The sequence below is a fragment of the Lissotriton helveticus genome, chromosome 3_2 (assembly GCF_964261635.1).
Source record: "Lissotriton helveticus chromosome 3_2, aLisHel1.1, whole genome shotgun sequence".
Classification (NCBI taxonomy): domain Eukaryota; kingdom Metazoa; phylum Chordata; class Amphibia; order Caudata; family Salamandridae; genus Lissotriton; species Lissotriton helveticus.
In genome coordinates, this window is record NC_136062.1 from 123,033,712 (window position 1) to 123,049,922 (window position 16,211).

At 42.6% G+C, this 16,211-nt stretch overlaps 1 protein-coding gene across 21 annotated transcripts in view; it reads left to right on the forward strand.

Annotated features, from left to right (window-relative positions):
- The window catches only part of TCF12 (transcription factor 12), a 797,238-nt gene that overhangs the window by 721,406 nt on the left and 59,621 nt on the right, over positions 1–16,211 (forward strand). For 18 of the 21 annotated variants that reach the window (XM_078684888.1, XM_078684896.1, XM_078684889.1 and 15 more), the window contains one exon: positions 9,558–9,663. In XM_078684888.1, the coding sequence (XP_078541014.1) occupies positions 9,558–9,663 (106 nt within the window). The remainder of the gene's footprint in view (positions 1–9,557; positions 9,664–16,211) is intronic. The other 3 variants (XM_078684900.1, XM_078684887.1, XM_078684895.1) reach the window with 1 other exon arrangement.

The following is a 16,211-nucleotide window of genomic DNA, read 5'->3' on the forward strand; positions in this document are numbered from 1 at the left end:
TGCACAATGCCACCAGCCGCCTGCCTGCCTGCCTCGCATTACCACATCAAAGGCAGCCCTCCGAGCGCATTTCTCACCCCCTAATTATCCACGGCCGGCCGGCAGGCACATCAAAGGCTGCTGCTGCCTTGACTCGCATTTCTCCTCCCTCCTCCCCTATCACTGCCCAGGCCGGCCGTACTTTCTCTTTACAAGGGCGCCCATTCCTGAATCACTTGAAATCTCTCCACATTATTTGCATTTTGTTAATTAAAAAAATTAACTTCAACACAGCGTTGCACATTTTTCTCGACTTCGGAAGGATGAGTCCCAATCTCATTTGTACAAAGTGTTGTAATGGGATTATTGGAGAGTTAGAGAAACGTGCTCACAAGTTACATTTTTATGCAAATCATCTGAGTAAATAAACAATAGCATGGTGCCGTTTGCGTCCTTGACTTGATCTGGTTTTTATTTTTATTTTGCTATTATTCTCACAAAGGCTAAGAAGGTCTGCCTACTTTAGTATTAAGTGCTATACGTCGCATAAGCAACAGCTAACCATTCACTCACCCACGCAACGCCACTCACCCATGCAACGCCACTCACCCATGCAACGCCACTCACCCATGCAACGCCACTCACCCACGCAACGCCACTCACCCACGCAACGCCACTCACCCACGCAACGCCACTCACCCACGCAACGCCACTCACCCACGCAACGCCACTCACCCACGCAACGCCACTCACACACGCAACGCCACTCACACACGCAACGCCACTCACACACGCAACGCCACTCACACACGCAACGCCACTCACACATGCAACGCCACTCACACATGCAACGCCACTCACACATGCAACGCCACTCACACATGCAACGCCACTCACACATGCAACGCCACTCACACATGCAACGCCACTCACACATGCAACGCCACTCAACCACGCAACGCCACTCACACACGCAACGCCACTCAACCACGCAACGCCACTCACCCACGCAACGCCACTCACCCACGCAACGCCACTCACCCACGCAACGCCACTCACCCACGCAACGCCACTCACACACGCAACGCCACACACACACGCAACGCCACACACACACGCAACGCCACACACACACGCAACGCCACACACACACGCAACGCCACACACACACGCAACGCCACACACACACGCAACGCCACTCACACACGCAACGCCACTCACACACGCAACGCCACTCACACACGCAACGCCACTCACACACGCAACGCCACTCACACACGCAACGCCACTCACCCACGCAACGCCACTCACCCACGCAACGCCACTCACCCACGCAACGCCACTCACCCACGCAACGCCACTCACCCACGCAACGCCACTCACCCACGCAACGCCACTCACCCACGCAACGCCACTCACCCACGCAACGCCACACACACACGCAACGCCACTCACACACGCAACGCCACTCACACACGCAACGCCACTCACCCACGCAACGCCACTCACCCACGCAACGCCACTCACCCACGCAACGCCACTCACCCACGCAACGCCACTCACCCACGCAACGCCACTCACCCACGCAACGCCACTCACCCACGCAACGCCACTCACCCACGCAACGCCACTCACCCACGCAACGCCACTCACCCACGCAACGCCACTCACACACGCAACGCCACACACACACGCAACGCCACACACACACGCAACGCCACACACACACGCAACGCCACTCACCCACGCAACGCCACTCACCCACGCAACGCCACTCACCCACGCAACGCCACTCACCCACGCAACGCCACTCACCCACGCAACGCCACTCACCCACGCAACGCCACTCACCCACGCAACGCCACTCAGCCACGCAACGCCACTCAGCCACGCAACGCCGCTCAGCCACGCAACGCCGCTCAGCCACGCAACGCCGCTCAGCCACGCAACGCCGCTCATCCACGCAACGCCACTCACCCACGCAACGCCACTCACCCACGCAACGCCACTCATCCACGCAACGCCACTCATCCACGCAACGCCACTCATCTATATGCAAAACGAAAAATGTCAAACTCTTCTATTGCGAGACCTATTGCATTTTCAATGCTTGTCTTTCAGCTTGTTTAGTATTATTTTTTCGTTGTGGTCTAGTGTTGATTTAAGGTCCCTTCCGAAGTAGACGCCAAGATATTTCAGGCATTTTTTCTGCCAAGTCAACCCTAAGGTCCCTAGGACTGCCCTAGTTGTGTGCACATTTAGTGGTTTGCATTCGGATTTGTCCCTGTTCAGTTTGTAGTCAGCCACCTGGGCATATTCCTCAATGGAGGACATTTGCAGTGTTATCAACGGTCCCGGGTCTTCTGTTGTGATGAGAATGTCGTCCGCGTATGCAGCTAGTTTTACTGTGTTCCCCAAGATCGGGATTCCCTTTATCTTATTGTTGTTCCTGATCATAGAGAGTTGGCAGAGGCCAACATTATAGTCACCCCAAAAGAGGGCAAAGGCCCACAGTACCCACAAAATTACCGCCCCATTTCCTTAATTAACGTTGACTGCAAGATATATGCTAAAATCCTAGCGGCAAGGCTCAACGCTCACCTCCCAAACCAGATCCACAACTCTCAAGTGGGCTTCCTCAAAAACAGGATGTCCCACGACAACAGAAGACTTCTATGCCACTTAATTAACCACGCCTCCGCTAACTGTGAGCCAGCAGTCATGATCGCTCTGGACGCTGAGAAAGCCTTTGACAGAGTATCGTGGGCCTTCCTTGATCTTTGCATGCAAAAGTTCGGGTTGGGTGAGAACTATAGAAGGATGGTGATGGCGCTCTATAAGGAGCCAAAAGCCTGCGTGGTAGTCAACGGGGGCGCCTCGGAGCCGCTCACCCTAGGTAGAGGAAAAAGAGCAGGGATTTTTCTGAATTCTTGGAAAGAATTCAATGCTTGAGGAGAACATTGAGAGCTTTTAAGGGAGCGAACCCCTTGACCGCATCTTGTCCATGTGTCATTCCCTGAAGATAATCTGCCATGCTCCACTGGCCTCTACTTAAATACTTTCCAGAGTCAAAACAAATCAATGTTCTCTCCAGCCACTTCTTGCAAAAAAGAATTCCCTTTTTTAAAATGATGTAAGGTTCCTGTGTGAATTATTTCCCCTCCAAAGAAATAACTCTGAAGGAAAGAGAAGTTACTTACAACATATTTACTGTCCTCTAATATTTCGGCCACCAGTGGTCTCCTTGAATACCAATGTTTGCCTCTGAGTTAGCAGCCCAACTCCTCAGGTTCCTGGCCCCCATAGAATTGGGAGCAGCTTTTAATGAATCATGGACTGCTAGTGTCATTCCTTAAATTGAATGTCGACCCTGACAGTTTGATGGGCGTCTGAACAGCTTGCAGTTATCTATCCTTTTTTGTCTGATTTTGCGCTAGGTTGGGGAAGGGGTTTACATACACCCGCAATCATTCCTATGAAGTCTTCAAAGGAGAAGGAAAACTGAGAGAAATAATTACATTTTAGGGGAGGCAGAGAAAATCGATAGTAAAACAAAACTGATTTTATTTTTTCGAAAATAGACCTAGTACAACAATGCGAACTTGTATTTATTATATGTTATTATTATTATTATTATATATATTATATTATATGTGCAGGCCACTGCTAACACTAAACCCGTATAAGTGCCCAATGCTAAGAGCATTATTTCCTGCCAGCGCGACCCGTCCCTAGGTACAGTGGAGTGTAGATAAGGCACTCCCTTGGAGTAGAGACATTCTTCTCTAATTTCAGGGCCATTGGAGCTCGGGATGGGTTATTTTATGACTTTGATCAAGAAGAGCAGTTTTAGGAACCTTGTTATCTCCTAGCGTTACAAGTGCTGCTTTGCTTTGCTCAGAAGTGTGGCCAGCATTTTATAAAGTTAGGCACTTCTCTGTTTTGAGTAGAGCTTCCAATTGTTAAAGCATTGTATTTTTAAAATGAATCCGCCAACTTTTGCATTACACTTGCTTTTACTCCCTCAGGTGATTCACTGCTAATCTTCGCTGACACTGTTGAGTTTTCACCTTTATCTGCAGGCTGTAGAACTGTGGTTGCCATAACCACAACAGCCTGAGGCATTGACAAGACTATTTAAGCCTCTTGTTTGCCCGTCAGTAATTAGCATCTTAAATATCAGATAAAACTCTCTGGCTGCTACCCAAGGAAGACTGTAAGACTACACAACCACTTTTTTCTAGCATCTGCTCAACCCTCTGGGATTATCTTTTGGCATCATTTATTGACATAAAAATGTGTATTCTAGAAAAAAAATCATAACACTTTGCCTTTAAATTTTTCATTTTACTTTACTCTGCACGTACGCTCAGGACTGCTGACCTCGTTGCTTATGCTTGTTCTTAAACTGATGATGCCCTTGTCACCCCTTGCTTCTCATGGTACATGCTGCTCAGTACTCTTCAGGGTGTGACCCCTGACACAGACAACTTTGTGCCAACAAATTGTTTCCAAGGAACTGTTGTAGGTTAATTTCTTAATTTCAAAATCTGTGCAGTTTGTATCACGTGTGCCAGTAAATTAATTCACAAACAGATTGAAACGTTTTTCTACATTGACCTGCGTTCACCTTTTGCTCCTAGATTCACAACCTGTATTGGTGATTGTTACAGGAAATACTCATTTCATCAAATCACGGTCACCAAGCAACAGCCAATGAATCCAATAAGCACAATTGTCAAAGGCAAGTTTCGCTCCTCCTTCTGAAAGCCCCACCTTGTTCACCTTTGATTTGGTGACTGATCTCCTACTTTACTTGGGTGCAATTCCCTGCACTCCTTCTAAACTGTGCAGCACAAATCCAGCATACTCTTTGGCCCACAGCATCATGCAGACAAATCATTGTGGTTGTTCTCAAGACAGCCACCCGTCGGAGGGTGGATGAGCCTCTGCATGTGCTGAATGTTGGTCTCTCATGAGGCAAGTCCCTGTTCTGTTGAGGACCCCACTCTTCACTCAGTTGACTTTAATAGGTCTAAAAGGCCAGAGTTCTTAGCTTCCTTCCTTGCCTGAGTGGGGCCCTCCAGTGTAGTGCCGTTCTCAGCCCAAAGGGAGATGCCCGCGGTCTCTTCCAGGCACTCCTGCTTTAATGCATTTGCTCAGAACTTCTATAAGATACTCCTGAATATGGGGCATGCCCATCCAATGACCAGGCCAGTATCATACAACATCCCTCTAAGGTGTGGGCCCTCACTCATGTCAGCCGCCCAAGGGGTGGACATTAGTGATGAATGCAAAGGACCAGTGTAGACTTTGCATTCTGATGACACTGCATCCCACTCTCCGGTGCAGACAACATTCCACGTGCAACAGTAGCAAGGACAGTTCTGATTGTGATAGAAACCAAAAGCATTGAAAGCGCTTAATCAATGTGCCTGCAAGCTGGACAAAACGGGTTTTGGTTAAAGTCGTATTCTGTTTTGTTTCAAATATTTACGCACAAACAAGAACAAAAAAAATGAGGTCACTGAAACCAAAGCTGTCATTCGTCTGCAGGTGATCAGATGACTCAAGGGATCTGTTTTTCATTTGTGGCCCTTTCTGACTGTTACTCAAAGAGACGGGCTCTTTCTGTGGAGTTGGCTCGGCGCTTCGTACATCTGCTGTTAATGAAGTCCCTGCGACCACATCAGTTGTGTGTGCTGCAAGAACTCTTTGATCTGAGAATGCTGGTTCTGGCAGCAGTGCAACAGCAAGAACCCTGCTGGGCTGAGCACTGAGGTTATAGCACTCAGAAGAACGTGTGAGCGAGAGCAGCAGTCCTACACACACACTGTGGCATGCATGTTTAGTGGCATTGTTAAATATTCACAATCGTGGCAGAATGCGCCTGGAATGACCGCATTTGTGATACCTTGACGTTGGTTTAAACCGAGTTGTTCCTCAGATGCATATTTTTTTAATTAGGTGACTGGGTTCCATATCATGCCACTGAAATTACTTCCAGAGGAGATGGCTGCTCGCTTTACACCGAGACAGTTGCCATTTGACATGCCTTACTGATAAACAGGTATCCCTTTCCATTCAGAAATAATAGAAAATAGGCCTTTCTCATAGGGTTCTCGCATTAGTCATGCATCTCCATGCTGCTGCTGCTGCTACAGGCAGCAAAGCTTTGTTTCCCATGGCTGTCCTGTGACACTGATGGATGGACTATCAGCCACGACTTATGCCGCCTTCATTTGCATGACAGGCCGTGTCCAAATAATGAAACCTTATTTCTCACAGTAGTAGGACAATTGTACACAGGCATCAAAGCATGGTCAGGAAGTTGGGTGTTTGTGTTGTATGCATGCGTTATCAGTGGTTTATTAGGATCACTGTATGTATAGCAGTATCCACATGTAAGGATACACATTGATGCACATGTATCTGTGCTTTACACGCAGCAGAGATTGTTGAATTTGGTGCGTTGCTCTCCCAACTTTTTGATGACTGCAGTAAAACATTTTCGGTCATTCACTTTCTTTGAATCCCTTTCTGGACTTCTAAGAGACATTTTAATGGTGTGCTACTCCGAAGCCAACATTGCCAAGGAAATCCTTACCGTTGGACAAATCAAAACAATGCATTTGTTCTATAGGAGTTACAACTTGATAGGTTCTTGAATATTGACATTTGTAAGATGATTCGTCGCGGTGCGGACACTGGCTACATTTTTTCGCAGAGATAGTGCAGTTTCCCATGCAGGTGCCTGCTTTTCCGTATGATGGTTCTAATTAAGCCACCTACTTGATTGAAATATTTTAAGGGTTGTTGGAAATTACCTACATCCAGTGTCTGAATTGGTAATCACAATTTGAGTCTGAATATGTTAGAAATGATTGGCCCACCTGGTTACCGTGACCTCATGAAGCATGATCTCTTTGGAGATCTGTGGTTCCTGAAAAGCTAGTGGTATAGAAACAGTTGATATTACAATTTGATGAATTTTTCAAACCATTCCTCATCACTGGCGGCAAAGTCTAACCCACATTCACACCCAGTTGTACATTAACTGAGACAAATAACCAGAGAAAGTTCCCACCTCGTTTTCTCTGGACAAGTACTGAAAGTTGAGCAGAATTAAGGGGACACTCAGTAATGCTTGACACCAAAGACTAGATCACAAAATTCCTTATAGTACTGCCAGAAAACCAGCAGCATATATTTTCAGTTTAAAGCCCTTATAGAGAGCAAAATAAGAAGACAAAAACCTTGGAAATTCTATCTCCACGTACTATAGGCAGGAACATATGCTTCTCATACAAGTAAAAAAACCAGACCACACAATGAGAATTTACTTGCAAATACATTGAATATATAACCCAACGGAAATACAAATACGAAGTAAGCCTATTATTTTTACACAATTTAAGATTGAAACTAAATTGGAGCAAAATGTCTAATCGCCATGAAGAACAACGAATGTGGCCTATGATAAAGTACATGGTCAATGTCCACAGCCCACTTATTGAAAGAACGCAGCTCATGCAGACCTGGAAAAAAGAGCCAAAATGTGCTGGTTAACAGTACAGCCAGTGCTTTGTGGAAGATGGGATTCATTTACTCATACACTTCCCATTATAGAAGAAATTAAACTGTAAGGGTTGTTCCTATAAAAACCAAATTATGTTGCTATATATTTACCTATTTTTGTAAATTTTGTTTCTTAAAAAACGTTTGAAATTTTACTAAACAAAAAATAAACGTTTTCTGACAGGTGTGCAGAAAGATTGAGTAAAACCTTGACACAGTTCTTTGTACCTGCACTCAGGTGATGCATCACAAACCGGACTGATCATAGAAGCCTGAGATGGTGGTCCTTGGGATGCTGCCATGTTTAATTGAGGGCTTCCCAAAGTGAAGAGACAAGCTCGCCTACATGTACTTTCATCACTGCAATAGTTTCTCAGTTGTATTTCCTTTTGCAGTAGCTTGTTTATGTCCTTGCATTGACCAGGTAAACTCATTGCTACAGGGATGCAATGACCTGGTTTACCTTTGGGTCTTTAATATTGGTGAAATGTTTTCTTCAGACTAGTCAGGATGAATATGGAAGCAAAGTGTGCATTTAAGCATAGCTAAATTACAACGATTTTCAGATCAAACGCTAGGATTCCCTTAAAGTCTGGATTAAAGAGTAGTGGGTTTTTATTTTAACTAAGGCTGTAAATGGTTACCACCAGTTGGAAATTCTGGTAACTTGGCTGACTGTCTACGCTGCATGTTCTCTAGAAGCCTAGGTATCTATCTATGGGTCAGTGGTTTAACTTGGGAAGCACAATGCTACAAGGGCGTCATATGTACACTGACACAGACAACCATGTTTAAAACAAAAAATCGCAAATGCACTTGATGTAATGAACTGGCCCCTTCACTATTTACTGATAAAGGTTGTACCCAATTATCTGCCCGTCTCAGTCATGTTCTAGGTGGTCGTTGGTTGGCTGCACCCAGGATTCTTGTTTGCGCACCTTTATTGACATTTGGGATTTGGTGTAGTGTGAGGCGGTTTCGGTCACTGACACATTTTTGGTTTGTTACCCTCCCATCCTTTCCCCCAGTTCCATAATAAGGGCCAGTGTTTGCCAGTTAACCCCCCCTCCTGCCGACCGTTCACTGGGGCTGGGAGGCTGTCGTGCTCACACAATTGTTGTTTCTCAAAGCCAGCAGCTGTTGTGGGGCCGAGTGTTTATATCACCCCCCGCTGTGCATTGCCCCTGCCTTACACTCTGCTCTCGCGGGTCATCGAGGGGTTACAAGGCCAATCTGGATCACTTCGGACTATTGTGTGGTATCGCGTACTGTTTTTGTTGAGGTTTCTGTTGTGAGCCGCGCTCGGCCACCGTTGTTACCTACTTCTTTATTTACATCACTGGGCTCGATTCAGTGGGCACTGTGGTTCCAAATTCTGTATATAACTGTATGCACGGATTGAAATGTCCTTTCACCAGGTGCCTATGCAAAACAATTTATTGTAAACAGGATTCCCTGCCTGCTTCTGTTCATTGTAGCTTTCGCATAATCAAATGTATCACCATAAAACAATGTCAAAAATAGTAAGTTTATCAGTTGAGTTGAACTTAAACTTGTGCACGCGCTTGTCTTGCTCATTGCCTATGTTACCCTTGCTGCTATAAAAAGTCTGTTTCTCAGTGGCATGCAATTGTGCAAAATATGAATTCGGCGGTCGCCGTTAAACAAAAACCAACAATGGGTGATATTTCTTTGTGTGAGTAAAGCTATTTAAAGGCGCAGTAGGCTGCACCAGCCAGACGGCTAGGTTGCCTATAGAAGTGTCAAATGTGTACTTGTTCAGGGGAAAGCAAAAAAAAAGGGGACTAAAGCCCCAAATCCTTGCACTGGAAGTGAAAACGCAGTGTTGTGCTTCTACCAAAAATGAGCATTTTGTTCATGGATCCTTAGCTCACCTGTCTACATAATTGTTGCATAATTCTCTTAAACGCAGACTGATTGATATAAGGTGCATTCAAATGTCAACAACGTGTGATTTGATGGTTCTCCTTTCTTTTTAGGTGTATGCACCGTCTCCAAATTCAGATGATTTCAACAGAGAATCTCCAAGTTACTCTTCCCCCAAACCTCCCAGCAGTATGTTTGCAAGTACGTTCTTTATGCAAGGTGAGTACCAATGTGTGCACACCATCAACAGTGCTGGCATAGTTCTATAAACGATGGGTATATCAGCGAAGTCGCCAAACTATTTATCAGGTTTCTCGTGTGTCAAAGATTTATGGAGAATGTGGGTGTCTTTGGAGCAGGTTTTCTACTGTGGCATTTGGAAGCTGTATCTAGCGGAGCTTGATTACCTGGTAGGCAAGTATATGCAAGTACTTGGAAATGAAACACCCAAGTAATTAAAATTGTTCTGGAGCTGACCTGTGCGCATCTGATCCGATTGCTGTGGGTAATATTATATGTACTTCTTTTTCTAGCTTTTCATACTGTGCAAGCTGTTCTGAACGGCACAAGTTATGTAGGCTGCAGAGGAATGTAATATAGGGCTCCAATTACTTCATATTCAATTAACCTAGTTTTGATTTAGGGAGTATCTAAATTGGCAAGTAATTTAATTATAGAATTCTAGAGACAAGCAGATATTACCGTGGGAATGTTAACTGTTGCAGTATAATGTGTACTGCGGCTACTAAAAATAACATTATGACAATTTACATCGATTGCCATATTGCGTGTGGGGGTGGCTCACTCGCAGATTTCCTGGAGTTTGATTGCTGTTGTAGAAGTGTGGGGTTGTGGTCTGGGTTTATGGAAAAAAGAGTAAGGTGTCACCCACCCAGTCTTGTAAACATACACCACATATCTTATTCAGCATTGAACTGTTTTGTTTAGATTAAACATTGCTTAGAAACAAGTCACTAAGAAAAAGACCACAATTAAAAAAGAATTTGACTCTTTATTACTGATCCGTTGTGGAGATAGCAAACGTTTGGTCACCAAGAAACTGAGCATTTTCCAAAATGAAACCGATTTATATGAAGTTGAAAATCTCAGTCAACTGTTTCTCTTCTTAAGATAGATCTTTAAACACCATATTTAGGTTTATTTTCGTTGTTGGGCCATAGTTTAAAACAAAAACAAAGATAAGGAGAGTGTGGAACTCTTGGATTCCTTAGCATGATCCGCCTTTAAACATTTGCTACTGTTTCTCTATCACAGCTAATTGTCAGTTTAGGAGAAATTAATTTTATATTCTTACCTTGGTCAACACTCTCTCTACCACCCAATGATGTTTCTTCCTCCACATGCATCCACCCAACTTTGTTGGGTTTGTTGCAGTTCTGTCCCTAGAACTTTAAATGGTGGTTGTCTCCATCTGTTAAATTGTCCCTGATGTCAACCTTTTGTCTTAGTTATTTGGTCAATGATGAAACCACAGCATTGTCTAATCATCAATGTTATAACCACATGGACTGTTAAGCTGTGGGCTGCGTTTTATAGAAGTGGATTGGTGGAAGGGAATGCACCTGTCAAAATACAGATCATTTTGCTGGGACCTAATTGCCTTTATTTACTGAGATGTATCTCAAGCTGGCTAGGAGTCCTCTCCTGCTAGGTAATTCTTTCATCCCAGATTGCTAAACAAACGCTATATCGGTTGAGTGGGAGAAAAGACTGTCCTTGATTCAAAAAGTTGAGTCCACTGTCAGGGGACTTTAATTTTACAATTGTAATGTAATCTAAATCAGCGAGGGTGCTCCACCTTGCTACACTTATCCTCGCTGTTCCGAAACTGGACAGAATATATGTCCATACTGTGCAATATTTTAACTATACGCAATCAATCAGTGTGCGTATAATTTTGCATTTAGTTTGACTAAAGAACTCTCGATACAGACCAAAGCATGAATTACAGTTATAATAAAGATTGTTCTAAAGAAGATTGTTAATTGTGAATTTTCCTTTCACTGTAAACATAAATATTTGATCCAGGTCACTCGCACTCCATTAAAGAATCCATGTGTTCGTCAAATGTACATTCCATTGTTTAATCTATTTTGTTTTTAATAATGAAAGTTTCATTTTTCTAAATATTCAAGTTTTGGAACATATGAGAAATGAGGTTTCAGGGAGACAGTCATTTGCCCACTTCACTCAAATGGCTAATTTAAAACTTCGACCTCTTACCTTCACAGCCTGTAGCGCGCCCTCTAGATCTGAACTCATTCCTCATGAAGCAAGGCAAAGATCTGTTTTAAAGCTACAGTCTTTTTTAAAACCCGAAAACACATTGGCACAACTAGTGATAAATGAAGGTTTTTCTTTGGTTTATTGATATGTTTCATTATTTGTTTCGAATGAAGACAATTCCTTATTTACATTTGATTGCAATGTTGCTACATATTTCAAATGTTCATCACTGACTTGTTTACATCAGTGAGCTTCACTGCAATGATCAGAAGGTAAATCCAACATTTATTTCTGCGGGCAAGTGGTCATTGACCTTAATTTCACTTAGTCAGGGGAACTCTACTTCATAGAATCCCTGCTTTCCCAGATCAGCGTTATAGGGATATTGCTCGGGTATCCATGAGACTTTTTCTTAGCGTTCAGTTGCACTTCTGCACCAGTCACATCACAAGCAATGCATTCAATTTGAATATTTTAATCACTCTCAAGTGTTTATAAACGCAACAGATGTGCACAGCTTTCCTTGCCACTTACTCCTAGCTATGCTTCAGTTCTAGAAAGTCTAAAGATTATTGAATACCATTTGCTTTTATGTTTAGCAAAATTCACTCTTCAACCCCAAGATAAAATACGCTGCACTCAAAACTGTCTCTATCGTAGAACAATCTCATAACTTTGAGGGAGATTTGTATGAACACTACTTATGAAGATGAAAAAACTTTTTGACCAGAATATATAATATTGGCAACCTCGGTATGAGAATACCCCAAAAGGGTTTGTCACTGCACCATAAAGGAATGTTGCTCAAACCATTTTTGGTTCAAACTGTTTGATTCCAGTTAAAGCAGTAAGCGAAGGGTTCAAATTTGAACTAATACCTTAATTGTCCAATTCTTTTTAAAGAGAGCTTTAGTTCACAGCTGCGCTAGTCTTTAAGGCACATAAGAGTAACGTTATCAATATTTATTGAAACCACCTTATCCGTCGAAACAATGTTTTAACTTTGACCGGTTTGTTAGCTGGTGGGTTTGCATGTAATATTTAAAACATCCATGTGTTATCAGCTTTTTTTTTAAGGGCTCTGACTGATTTTGTACTCTTGACATAGACTTCAGTTGTGAGAATGATGTATGTTTTAGAGAGAAAAATTGTTTTTTTTAAAGTTGTTAAATGCACCAAAGTAATGTTATGAATTGGTTTGCAAAGGCATTTAATAGATGGCAAAGGTGCACATGATAACTTAACATATAGAATTTTTTTATGGAGTGCAAGTTATTGAATAGAATAAAGAAAAGTTGATAAAATGTGAAGGCCTGGAGGAGAATGCACACAATCCCATTCAAACAAAAGAGAGGTTTTTAGAAAATGGCTTTGGCAGTTAATGTTAACTATTACTGCTAGATAGATTGTATTGCTTATGTTGACAAATTGTTCACCAACTCTTCTGTTACATCCAGTCTTCAATAAAGAGCGGAGAGAAGATTGATGCAGAATGAAGGTTCTTTAATACTTGTCCTTCACAGCAATCACGAAGCACGTCAGCCAGGAACAGAAGTCAGGCAGTAACTGACAACATGTAGAACACTAAACATAGAACCCTCAATACATTCTAGGCAATAGAGACAATTGGTAAATACAGATGGTCTATAACTCTAAACCATAGATACCACACATCTCCCTTCCCTAAAACAAAAACAAAAACAAAATTAAAGATAAAAGTCCTTGAGATAAGCAGGAATACAGGTGTTGCGAGTACTCCGTCTGAGAACAGGTGGAAGATCAACTTGAGCAGAATTGATTTTTGGAACAGTGTTAGAAGAATCAGAAATGATCTTTGAGGCAGAACAATCTGGTAAAATATTAAAGGTACAACTATCATCAATGACATCAGGAAGCGAACATTGGTCCGACAGCAGGGAAGAAGGACCAATTGGACCAGGACGTTCCAAATTCTCAGCTCCAGAAATGAAGTAAGAATCTTCTTGAGAGGAAGATGTGGAGGGTTGCAAATCCGGAGATAAACAGGCTGAAAGATTGCTGTCCTTCAAGCCTTTGCAGTCTTTGGAAACATGAGGATTGACAACCACCACATTTCTTTTGCTCCACCATTTCCCATTTGAAAGTAATACAGCATTCTTAGAAACTCCGATAACTTTTGAAGCAGGATAGAACTTAGATGTCTGACTACTGTTTTTCAAAGGTCTTTTGACTTTGACCGAGTCACCCACCTTGAAGGGAACAATTTTGGTTTTAAACTTATCATAAGCAACTTTCATTTTGTTTTGCATAGCAACAACTTTGTCACGAACGTGATCAACATTAGGTAATTTTCCATCAACTTTTGTCTTGTCAAGGACCCAAGGAGGACTAAGTTTGGAAGAACCAAAACGTTTCTTTAACAAGACAAAAGGGGTAACACCAGTCGTGGAGTGAGGCGTGTTATGATAACTCCACAACCTTTCTTTAACAGCTTTAGAAACATCCAAATTTTGCATGCAGGCTAGTTGGATGGTGTCTTTTAACATTTTGTTAACCCTTTAAACCATGCCATTTCCTTGTGGGCTGTATAGAGCAACAGTTAAGTGTTTGATGTCAAGATTAGATAAAAATTTTTGGGTAACATGGGATTTGAACTGAACACCATTGTCAGAAACTAGACATTTGGGAATCCCTTCTCTATGAAAAAGGTCATCCAAAAAATCAATAACACCGACAGTGGAGGGATCAGACATGAACCTGCACTCAACCCACTTGGAAAAATAATCCACAATGACTAAAGCAAACCTTAAATGAGGCTTTAAATTATACATGGGACCAATAAAGTCAATGCCCAGTTTCTCCCAGGGACCCTGAGGATAAGGAACAGGACGAAGAGGAGTATTCCGCAGCTTGAGCGATTTGTCAGCTTCAAAACAACAAGAACACCTACCCACATAGTTTTCCACATCAACATCTAGATTTGGCCACCAGTAGTAGAGTCTTAATCTTTTCTTGGTACCGGTGATCCCCAAATGCCCAAGGTGAGCCAAATTCAACAATTTCACTTTAAGTTTGTTAGGAGGAATTAACAAGGAGCCCCTCATCAAAAAATCATCCTCTACAGTAAGTTCGTCTTTGACTTTCGAGAACATCCGTAACCCAGGATCAAGATTCCTATCATCGGGCCAGCCCTTGAATATGTGACCCTTGATTATGTCTTGGGCCTTATCTAATTTGACACAATCTAACCACTCATCTTTACTGATGATACTCTCAGAAAACATCAAACCATCAACCATACCCACAACGCACTCAGAGTCTTCACTAAGAGAAAAAGCACCATCAGAATCTTTAAGTGGACATCTAGAAAGGAAGTCAGCACGAGTATTTTTCCCTCCAGGGATATGTGTAATAGAGAAGTTAAATTCATACATTCTTGAAAGCAACCTAACTAAGCGAGGACTGAGATTATTGTGATCTTTGTTTGATAAAAGGAAAACTAAGGGTTTATGGTCTGTCACCAAAATAAATCTTCTACCCCAAAGGTAAGTTTCGAAATGCTTGGTAGCCCAAAGACAAGCCAGAGCTTCCCTCTCAATGGGGCTGTATCTGCGTTCTGCAGGAGAAAGGGACCTGGAAGCAAAACCAACAGTTTGTTCCACACCATCAATTAACTGAGACAAAACAGCCCCTAACCCGATGCCGCTTGCATCCACCGTGACAATTGATTGAATGTCATCTCTAAAAGAATGAAGAGAGGGGGCCTGTACAATGAGTTTTTTTAAATGTACAAAAGTTTTGTTGAGAGAATCATCCCAAACAAATTTTTCACCTTTTCTGAGTAATTTCCTTAAAGGTTCAGTTTGTAAAGCAATACAATCCACAAATCTTGAGTAATACTCACACAGACCGAGGAAAGACCTAAGTTGATCTTTGTTCTCGGGATTTGGACTATCTACAATGGCTTTAATAAGATCTTGTTTGGGAGATATGCCACTGCTGGAAATGTGATGACCAAGGTAATCGATGCTGTCAACCATAAATTTACACTTCTCTTTTTTTACAGTGAAACCATTGGTTTCGAGAATGTTCAGCACTTCAGACAGTTTCTTTATATGATCATTATCACATTTGGAATAAATCAGAATGTCATCTTGGTAAGCTAATACATTGCTACAATTTCCAAACATTTTGTACATGAGCTTCTGGAAAACAGAAGCAGCAGACGCGAGCCCAAAAGGCATGCGTAGGAATCTGTAAGGACCAAATGGTGTATTAAAAGAAGTCAAATCACGGGAGTCTTCACAGAGTTCAACTTGGTGATATGCAGATCTCAAGTCCAGACACGAAAAAACTTTAGAATCACCAAGTTGGGCTAACATGTCCTGGATCTTGGGAAGGGGAAAGCAATCAATTAAAATATTTTTATTTAATGATCTTAAATCAATGCATAATCTTATGTCTTTGCTACCCTTTTTCTTCGCGATAACAATGGGGGCCACCCATTCTGATGAATTAATAGGCTCAATAACTTTGTCTAG